Source organism: Mesocricetus auratus, unplaced genomic scaffold (genome assembly GCF_017639785.1).
Source record: "Mesocricetus auratus isolate SY011 unplaced genomic scaffold, BCM_Maur_2.0 Super-Scaffold_100676, whole genome shotgun sequence".
NCBI lineage: Eukaryota > Metazoa > Chordata > Mammalia > Rodentia > Cricetidae > Mesocricetus > Mesocricetus auratus.
Window position 1 is genome coordinate 13,080,170 of NW_024429266.1, and position 11,031 is coordinate 13,091,200.

General features: G+C 49.0%; 1 protein-coding gene across 1 annotated transcript; it reads right to left on the minus strand.

Moving 5' to 3' along the window:
* Nucleotides 1-5,361: 5,361 nt before the first annotated feature.
* On the minus strand, nucleotides 5,362-9,771 carry LOC101836304 (left-right determination factor 2). The gene is made up of 4 exons (XM_013119147.2): nucleotides 9,421-9,771; nucleotides 8,390-8,636; nucleotides 7,903-8,148; nucleotides 5,362-6,820 (listed from the first exon to the last, which is right to left on the minus strand). The coding sequence occupies exons 1-4, from the start codon at nucleotides 9,668-9,670 to the stop codon at nucleotides 6,457-6,459; spliced, it is 1,107 nt and encodes a 368-aa protein (XP_012974601.1). The 5' UTR covers nucleotides 9,671-9,771; the 3' UTR covers nucleotides 5,362-6,456.
* Nucleotides 9,772-11,031: the final 1,260 nt, after the last annotated feature.

Sequence of the window (11,031 nt, forward strand, 5' to 3'; positions counted from 1 at the left end):
CAGCCGGGCAGTGGTGGCGCACGCCTTTAACCCCAGCACTCGGGAGGCAGAGGCAGGCAGATCTCTGAGAGTTCGAGACCAGCCTGGTCTACAAGAGCTAGTTCCAGGACAGCCTCTAAAGCCACAGAGAAACCCTGTCTCAAAAAAACCAAAAAAATAAATAAATAAGAATACAAACTGGACCCAGCATTGAGGCCTCTCAGGAGCTGTCCTGGCTTAGACCCACCAGTGACATCTCCTCTTCCTCTCATTAGTTTTGTAGTGCTCATTCCAGAAGGATTCCCGTAACATGTCCAAACCCGGAGAGCCGCGGGATGGGCTTGGTTTTTGGAGAGTGTCTCACTGTATAACCCATACTGGCCTCGAACTTGTGACCTCCCTGCCTTATTCTCTAGAATGATAGGATTATGGGCATGTGGAACATAAATTTCTTTCTCTTTTTTTTTTTAAAATAAAGTTTGTGTTTTGATGTTTTGCCTGCATGTATGAGAGTGTCAGAAGCCCTGGAACTGGAGTTACAGACAAGTCTGAGCTGCCATGTGGGTGCTGAGAGTTGAACCTGGGTCCTCTGGAAGAGCAGCCAGTGCTCCCAGCTGCTGAGCCATCTCTCCAGCCCCCAAACAAATTTCTATAGTATGCAAATCATAAGCAGCTTCCAGTGCCGCTGAAAAGCTACTTTAAACAGGATTTTAAGGCGTACATATTCCATTCATGGATGTACCCTGCCGTTGCAACCATTTTCCCAAAGGCTGATGCCCACTCATTCAATAGGCATCAGTTGAGCCAGGTCCTGGAGATGCGCTTGTGAACACATGTTAAGTGGAACAGGGTTTTCCTTTTTAAAAGCGTGCGCATGAGGGACAGAGCCAGAGCCACGGAGCTCCTGTGCAGGTCAGAGGACGGCTTCACCAGCCCGTCCCACCTTGAAGCAGGGCCTCTGGTTTCTGCATTTGCCATGCTATGTGGTTCTCCTGTCAACACCTCCTGCCTCCGGAAGGATTATAGACGTCACTACATACAGGTTTCTACCTTGACTCTGAAGATTACATTTATGTTATCAGGCTTGCAAGAGCATTTGGCTTCTGAGCCACCTCCCGGGCCATACAACATTAATATGGGCAATCTTCATGCTGCTGTAATGAAATCCCAGTGTGGATGCCTAAAAGTGAAATTTCTACGATTCCAGTTTATGGCTTTTTTTTTTTTCTATCAGAGTCTTGCTTTTTTGCCTAGGCTGCTCTTATGCCCCCAGACTTCCTGTCAGTCTTCTAAGCAGCAGAAACTTCTTACATGCCATCTGCCTTCTTGCAGCCTGCTAAAGTGATCTAGATGAGGAGAGGAGTACCTACCATCCCACCCAGCCGTTTGGGACACACCCTCGGGGAGGGCCCCATCCTGACCACGCCCCCTGCCATGGATCGCTTCCTATCTGGCATCAGTCTCATGGGTGCCCCCCACTTCTTTTCCTGGACTCCCAGCCAGTAATCAAGCTAGTTCAACCTCCTCCCTGGGTGCCCCCTCCCTTTCTGTCCTCCCAGCCAACAGTTAAGCCAGTTCAATCTCCTCCCGCCCCTCCATTCGGTGCTCTCCCCTCCTCTGCATCTGAACTTGGACACTTCCTTCTTATCAGGGCCTTCCTCCTGTCTTATCCGTAAGTAACAGGCCTGCCCCCTTCTGAGAACTGGGGTGATCCAGGCAATGGACGGAATGCTGAGCTACCCCCAGCTAGGCAGGTGGCAAGTCTCCAGCACCCATTCAGCCATGCCTTATTTTATTACATGGGTATCATGTTTATAACACACAAATTAGTAATTAGGTTCCATTCCTCCATACCTTGTTTTATTACGTGGGTATCCGTGTTTATAACACACAAAAATTAGTAATTAGGTTCAGTAGGGAAGCTGTCCTATTTTTGTTTTCTTTCACGGAGTCTGCAGTGGCTCTCCATTAACCAGCACCCCTACCCGGGGTCTTCAGTGTCACCACCTAAGGAACCAGTATGACATTTTTGGAAAATAGCGCTAGCTATGTTTCTTTTTCCTGCACAGTGAGGCACATCTAAAATTGATTTTTCTAACCCTGATGTTTTTGCAAGAACAATTCAGGGAGAAGCCGTGACCGGTCGTGCAGATCTTGTGATTGAAGCACTCGGTGGCCAAGGCAGGAAGATTGAGAGTTCAGAACAGTCTGGAATATACGATAAAAAAAACTATCTCAAAAAATGAATTAAAATTCCAATTTACTGTTGGAGGGCTGTCGATTAGCTCAGCCGGTATCGTGCTTGAAGGACTTGGCTCCCTCCCCATTCTGCATAACCAAGTGAGATAGTGCAATCCCAGCAACCCCAGCACTTGGGAGAGAGGCAGAAAGACCAGAAGTTCAGGGTCATCCTTGGCTAGCAAACAAAAAGATGTATTAGTAGACAACACTGTTTCATACTCAGAACAGACTAAAATAAACTACTGTAGAGAAACTTTTTATCTCTGGATTTCATTTGCTTCTTTGAGACAGGGTTTCTTTGTGTAGCCTTGGCTGTCCTGGAACTAACTCTGTAGACCAGGCTGGCCTCAAATTCAGTATCTCTGGGTTTTTAACCATCTCACACAAACCAACTGCTAAGTCTCAACCCCTGGGACAAATGGCTGAGGTGCCTATTTAACATCAAAGCAGACCTGACCGCCAGGTTCTCCAGCGTCCCTCAGTCCTACTGCTTACCGGGAATGGCTGGCCTGTCACCTCACTGCACTCACCCAGCTCACTCCCACCCGCCCTCCCTCTACCCGGAGCGCTCCACCCCAGGGACAGAGGCCCTCCCCTATGTAATTCAGCCATTTTGGTTACTGATCTGGTCTACCTTCTGTTTGACTGCTGCGCCTGGTTCCCCTCTCTTACCCCCCCTTCCCCCCTCACCTCACGTGCCTCAGGGGCCTGCCCACTCTGGACGCTCCCAGACATCTCTGGCTCTGCTCTCTTTTTTATCTACAATAAACTCTCCCCTCCACCACACGCAGGAGCACTCCTGTCTTTTCCTTTTTATTTCTTTTTTTCATTCACTATGCGCAGCATGGCTAAGTATGTATATTAAAAAATTACCAGAGTGAACTGGGTGGTGGCCGCACATGCCTTCAGTCCAGCACTTGGGAGGCAGAGGCAGGCGGATCTCTGAATCTGAGGACAGCCCGGTCTACAGGGTGAGTTTCAGGACAGGCATGGCTACACAGAGAAACCCTGTCTCAAATAAAAAGGACTGACCTCTAACAATATGATATATATGTGTATGTATGTGTATGCATGTATGTATGTATGTATGTGTATAAGGTTCCTCTCCTTGAACATGACCAGGTTTAGGCTGTGCAGGGTGCAGAGTAGAAGTTCACACAACCCTCCCTGCCTTCTGCTTCCCTCCTCTGCCTCCCCGACTCCCTTCTTTTGAAAGATTTTTTATATTGTTACTTATGTGAGAGAGCACTCCTGCCATGGTGTATATGTGGAAGTCAGAGGACAGCTTTGAGCACTGATTTTCTCCTCTCACAACGCCTTCCAGGGATCCAACTCAGGGCCTCAGGCTTGACGGCAAGCACCTTTACCCAGTGAGCCATCCCACTGGCTGGCTCTATTTATTTATTTTTCTTTTTATTTCATTAGCATACCACCATGCCCAGCTGTTATTTTATTGTGCGTTTACATTGTCTAAGGATGAAACCTGGGGCTTTGTGTATGTTAGGCAAGTGATCACCACTGAGCAACAGCACCTAGCTCTAGTTCATTTAGTTTTTGCAAGTGAAAAAAACATAGAATTATCTCCAAGAGGCTGAGGCAAAAGAAAAAAGTCTGAGGCAGGAAGACCGAATATTCAAGGTCAGCCTAGGCTATATAACATAGGACTCTGCCTCCAAAGCCTATACAAACAAATACAAAATTGAAAAATTAAAAAGTCCCACTTCTAATGGGATTTGGCTTCCTGTCTGTATTTGTTTCCTTCTCTCAAGAAATAGAGTTTTGTGATTTTTCCTGTAGAAATGTAAAAGAAAAATCTGCTCATACAATAAGAAAATACAGGCAAACCAAAGATTCTGGCAGGTTCTGCTTAACCACGGAAAGGGCCCAATCCTCGGCCCACCGGCTCCCAGAGCAATGCCAGTTCATTTGCAAGTTCGGGTTCAGAGCGCCCCCTGGTGTTAATGCGCTAGAGATGACTGTAGACTCCAGTCACAAAGGCACAAACAAAACCAAACTGAAAAAGTGTAATTATACTCTGTCTTACTCTTACCAAGGATTCTGCTGTTCTCATTGCCCAACTGTGGGAAGAATGCTTATAAAAATTCTTTTGATTAATGTGTGTGGGTAATTTGTATGTATGTATATCTGTGCACCCCATGCATGTCCAGTACCCATGGAGGCCAAAAGACGGTGTTGGGTCCTATGGAAATGTAGTTACAGACAGTTGTGAGCTGCCATCTGGGTGTTGGAAATCGAACTCGGATCCTCTGGAAGATCCTGAAGTATGTGGGGTTTTTTTTTTTTTTGCTTGTCTAGTACATAAACAATGACATCTCAGTTACTGTAGCCAGGACTCAAGGGCCAGTCTCCGTGCGTTAGTTACAGGATTTATCTATCTATCTATCTATCTATCTATCTATCTATCTATCTATCTATCTATCTATCTATTTGTGTTTTTGAGATGAGGTTTCTCTTTATAACAGCCCTGGCTGTCTTGGAGCTTGCTTTGTAGACCAGGCTGGCTTTGAACTCACAGAGATCCTCCTGCCTCTGCCTCCTGAGTGCTGGGATTAAAGATGAGCATCACCACCATGCCTAGCTTTAGACACCAGGAATTAAGTGATACATGTGCTATACCCATGCTATTGCCTAGCCCAGGAAATGCTCACTCGCCACACAACCATCACCCCCATCTCCATTGCAAGGGTCAAAGTACTTTCTAAAGAGGAAATTTATATAATTGTTCAAAATAATATTTTTTAATGAGAGTTGTATGGGGAAGTTTTCAAGCTTCCAAAACTGGGAATCTTTGATTGTCCCCTTATCTTCCTTTTGGTTTTATTTTTGTTTGTTTGTTTGTTTTTTGAGACAGGTTTTCTTTGTTTGACAGCTCTAGCTGTTCTGGAATCCACTTTGTAGACCAGGCTGGCCTTGAACTCCCAGAGATCCACCTGCCTCTGCCTCCCAAGTAGAGTGCTGGGACTAAAAGCGTGTGCCACCACTGCCCACCTTTATTTTGTTGTTTGGTTGATTGGTTTTCATCCCCTTATCTTCTAATCATGTTGCTATCATTCCCCATCATTGTCTTTGAGCGAAGAGTACTAGAAATGGCGCAGAGACACACAGAGTGAAACATCACTGTAGTTTTGTTTCTTCAGATAATGTATGTTCAATTGGTTTTTGCTAAATGCAAAACACGAGAAGCATCATGTTAATACACATACTTTCTCATGGTACTTCTCTAAGAGGGAGGGGGAACGCTAAGCACACTGAGGTCATGCTGACACTGTAATAGCACATAATGCTAGGGCCTGTCTGTTCCCGGGGCAGTGAAGTCTTAGAGCTGGAGCCAGCGCTCCTTTCCAAGCCAACGCTTTCTGCATTGCCTTGAGACCCTGCTTGTGGTCAGCTCCAAAAACTAAGTGTTTGATTTCCTGACCAGTATCCCAACCCAAAGCTCTCCATCCTCCCTCCTCTTAGTGCTCAGAACGAAGACTGCAATGTAGGTTTTGTTGTTGTTTAGGGTTTTTGTCATTTTTGTTGTTGTATTGTTTTTTGTTTGTTTGTTTGTTTTTTGAGACAGGGTTTCTCTGTGTAGCCCTGGCTGTCCTGGAACTCACTCTGCAGACCAGGCTGGCCTCGAACTCATACATCCTTCTGCCTCTGTCTCCCGAGTGCTGGCGTTAAAGGCATGGACCACCACTGCCTGGCAGCAGTGTGGTTTTACACGTCTAGAATGGGCTGAACATGACAGTGTGTGCCTTTGATTCATCACTTGGGAGGCAGACAGGTTGAGGCCATCCTGAGATACATACTAAATCCCTGTCCCAAAAGAAATAAAAAGGTCTAGAATGCCCTAGTATTGAGAAGGCTCTTTGCCAGATACCCTCCTGTCTAGGGCTCACTGAGACTTTTCTGTTTGCTTTGTTTTGTTTAAATGAATTCAAATATCACTACGTGACAAAGTAAATTGCTGATTCCCAGGTTCTCACCATAGGGTTTCGTTGCACAATTAGCTGAGAATTGGCCAGAAAACAGATTTAGCAGGCAACCTGTCCACTGCTTAGCCATGTCCTCTGCTAAGGTGTCCTAATGGAGGGACATTATTTACTCACGTAAGTGCTTAGACTGACCGATGATGGGCAAGGACGCCAAGACACAGAAGACTGTAGGGCAAAGGCGAAAGTGGGCACCAAGCTAGGATGAGTTAACTTACTAAGAGTGGCTACTTGGGGACTACAGACCTATCCCCCTGGGTATGAGCGCCCCATCGGAGGCACAGCTACATGTCTGCACCCTCATGTTGGGCAGGCTGACCACTTGGGGCTTGGTCCTGCCTCCCACCTTCATGCTGACAATCACGGGCAGGGAGGTCATCTCTGAGGCAACACACTGCCGTGGCCCCAGAAACGGCCACTGGATGGTCAGGGACTCTGGTGGCTGCAGGCAGCTGCCCACACACTCATAAACCAGGAACCCTGGGGGTTCAAGGATCCAGTTCTCTGCCCACTTCATCCCCTGCAGGTCAAGGTACATCTCTTGGCGACAGCATCGGGTGCCTTCAGTCACTGGGGTCTCAGGGTTACAATTGCCTTGAGCTCTGTGGGGATGAGAGATCAAAAGTCACCTGACAGAGTCAAGGTCAGGAGCCTCTGAGAAAGAGACTTACCACCCGTTTCTTAAGGTACTCAAAGAAAACATGTGAAGGATAAAGAACAATTAAAGAAACATGTCTAAAACATAAAGTCATTTACTGCTCACTAAGGGTTTCTCTGTGTAGCCCTGGCTGTCCTGGAACTTGCTCTGTAGACCAGGCTGGGCTCGAACTCTCAATTCTGCCTCCTCAGTGCTGGGATGCTGGGATTAAAGGCATAGGCCATCACTGCCCAGCAATTTTTTTAAAAAAATGTTTTTGTTTTTGTTTTTCGAGACAGGGTTTCTATGTGTAACAAGCCTGGCTGTCTTGGAACTGACTTTGTAGACCAGGCTGGCCTTGAACAACTAGAGATCTGCCTGCCTCTGCTTCCCAAGTGCTAGAATTAAAGGTGTGCTTTCCCACTGTCTGGCACAATAATTTTTGTTTTTTTTTTCTGAGACAGGGTTTCTCTGTCTGGAACTAGCTCTTATAGACCAGGCTGGTCTCCAAGTGCTTCTGCCTCCAAAGTGCTGGGATTAAAGCTGTGCTCCCCCACTGCCTGGCACATAAAAATATTTTTAACAACAGCAAAAAAAGTATACGCAGAGCAGCCGGTCAGTGGTGGTGCACACCTTTAGCAAATACAAATTTTTAAAGTATATGCTTAATAAGATATTTTTGTTTTGTTTTTAGTATTTTTGGATCCATGATTACTGAACCCAATTTAAGGACCCCAGATGCACAGGGCTATGCAATCCTTGTCTGCTCCAAATATAGCTACCTTGTCCGTTGGGGAAAAAAAAGAATCCAAATTTAGAATAACTCAAGCTAAAATTTTCAAAGACTTATACATGAAAGGAAGAGTGGAAATAGATTGTTTCAATAGTGTGTAATTCAATATTTGACTACTAATATACTGTTTCTAAATGCACCACTAGAAACTACTATGGGGGAATGGGTCATCTCCTGGGGTTGCCTAAACAGCCCACCCCTAAGCCGGCCCAAGATACAAGGAAAGGATGACTGTATGCCCAGCTCCCGCCTACCCGTAATCCTTGAGGTCCAGCGTATGCAGCTCCAGCTGTGGCTCGCCCCGCCCCTCTCTGCCCGGAGTCCCTTGCTCTGCAAAGCGAACCAACTTGTGTGCGCTCCAGGTCCCTGGGCCCAGGTGCTCCCTCTGCACCGACACCTGCAGCAGCAGTGGCTGCCTTGGCCGGTTCAGCTGCTGCCAGAAATTCACAGCCTCGGTCACGTCGAAGGCCTTCCAGCCGCTCTCGTGGATGGACACGAGCCTGAAACACAGCTGAGCGTCAGGCGAGGGGACTAGCAGGCTGTCACGGAGGCCCGGGACGGGTCTCCCGTCCCGTCCTGTCTCCACTTTATCCTTTGCTCCCCTCCCCTACCAGGGCCGAACCTAGCTCCCCAATTCCCCCAACACACACACACACACACACACACACACACACACACGCATGCACGCGCACACACACACACACACATGCACGCACACGTGCGTAGCTGGAGTCACACTACCTGGAGTCGATGAGAGCGGTGCGGTTGGAGCCATCCTCACGAACTCTCAGCCACTCAATGGTGACCCGAGCCCGGGCACTATGTGGGGACAGCCTCTCGTGCCTCCGGAGAGCAGTTCTGGGGACTGGCTCCTGGAAGAGCCGCAGCACCGCCTGCACCAGCTCGCAATTAGGCAACAGCCGCTGCTCCATGCCGAACACTAGCAAGTGTTTGGAGGTCTCCGACACCAGGAACCTGCCTGCCACCTCTGTGGACACAGATGGAGTCAGCCGGGCTTCTACAAGAACCATGAGACCTCTAGGATAGCAGGGCCACACTGTGCAGGGACTTGGCTGGGACAGAGCCTCCCCCATTCTGTGCCTCCGGTACAAAGCCAGTTATTTAAAATCTCCAGGGAAAACCTGTTCACTAACCCTCCACAACCAGCACAGAGAGCTCCGGGATCCAGTGCTCATGGAGCCCTAGAGGATTGGGTCCTCACAGGCACCAGGCCTTGAGCTATGTCTTGAGGACTGATGCTGTTCCTCAGGGTAGAGGCTGCCATCTGGGCCCCTGCTTCTCAACAACTGGCTACCTCCAGGCTCAGGGTGCTGATCTGTTTTTAACCCAATGCAGCTTCAACCAGTCACTTACTCCCACGTTCATAATACAAAACACAACTGACTTCAATCCCAGATGGTCCTAGATGGTGACCCCAGGAAGCCATACTACTGCTTCTAGAACTGGGTCCTTGCTACACACTACCCACACCCCGAGACTCTGCTTTTCCATGTTCTCCTCCTCTTCCCTGGGTCTTGCCAATTACTCCAGCCTGATCTACCTCCTCCTGGCCCTGATAGTCCTCAATGCACAACCAGAGCCTGGAGCCTAGACCCAGCCACCATCCAAAGTCAAGTTTACATACTCCTGCTCCTCAGACTAAGGCACTACCCACCCCCAAACGCACACAAAGGAAGGGTCCACTGACATCACCAGAGTGGGTATGGTCAACCTGCCCTCCCCAGAGACCAGGACCAGCAGGAAGAGCTCACCTCTGAAGTTCTGGCTGAACCTCTTGCCTCGGGAGCGGTCACCGTGACTTCGATGCAGCAGGGAGACGTACTGGGCCCTCACATGGGCAGGGATGGCCATTCCCTCCACATCCACCTTGTCCAGGACGGGAGCTTGCCTGAGCTGCAGCTGCTGCAGTAGTCTGAGCAGGACCTGCTCCTCAGTCACAGCTGCCCCACAGCCAGCCAGGGGGAGCACCCACAGTACCCAACAGAGCCACAAGGATTCCATGCTGCTGCCAGAAGGAACCGTTGGTATGTGCGTTCCTAAAGTGCCTCCGAACAGCTCTTGGGGTCTAGATGGACTGCTGAGCACTGGTGCTGGTCCTTCTTTATAGCTGGGCCTGGGGTGGGGGGGCAGGGAGGAAGGACAAGAAAGGTCACACCCCTGGGACCTCCTGGGAGCTCAACACCAGACAAGCCCCTGAGCCCTCAAGGAGGGGCTGTCTAGAAAGGGTAGAAATTGCTGTCTGGAAGACACACAGGCTGGGGTTTCTGGCTGTGGGGCCCCTGCCTCTCAATAATACTCTTCACGCCTGTTGGAGTTTTCTGATAGTATCACAGTTCTTTTTGTAGGAAAAAGAATTCCCAGGAACAGGAGAGTCACTTTCACCAGCTATTGAAATCTCCTGGTTTTTAAATAAATATATATACACTGTGTCACCTATGTAGGCCTGGCTGGGCTGAAACTTCTGGAAACAAGCCTAGGTCAGGCTGGCCCCAAACTTTGTGACAGCCATTCCCTCCTGCCTTTACCCCCTGGATGCTAGCACTGCAGGTGGGCATCACCATGCCAGACCTGTTTAAGTCCCTCCAAGACCGCTCCTGGAGGCCAGTCCAGGCCTAGGTTTGTCTGCGGAGAAGGAAAGAGGGAGCAGAGTAGTGTATTCCTGCTGGGTCTGGTCACTTTCACAGATATCTCAGAGTCAAAGGAACTCTGCATCTCAGTCAGTCCCCCCCACGGGTGCCCCAGGGCTCACCACAGTCCTCATGCCACCCTTCCCCCACGCCAGAGAAAGACGGGCACTGCTAACTAGAGACTTGGTGGCATAGTCTCCGGATACGTGAAGCTGCCCCATGCCTTGCTCTCAGGGTACCACAACACATGCGCCTCTGGACAGTAATTCTTTCTGGGAGGGTCCACCATACCCATTCCAGGAACTCTTAGGCTTTAGCCTTGCTCGTGGTCACAGAATGGGGGACAGAAACCTCCAAAACAGAGGCCAGATCTGCCCAGAGGCACATCCACAGGCCCAGGGCTGCTCCCCCTTCTTCTGGCTCCCATTAGAATAGCTTGGTAGGTGCTTGGCCTTCTAGGGACTTAACGACACTCATAACAGAATCTATTTCATAGTGCTGGCATGAAGAACAAATGAATGGACATAAGGTCTGGAGCTTATAAAGCGCCAGAGAAGGGTTTGCTCTCATCGCTGTCCCTTGGAAGGTGCGTTCTCAGCACTGTGACTTCTGTAAAGACGTCCGTGGGAGCAACGTGGAGCCTGGGATCGTAGCTCAATGGAGAGCTTGCTTACCCAATGCACGTGAAGTCCTAGGCTCAATACCCAGCGCTGCATTTGGGAGGTGGAGGCAGGA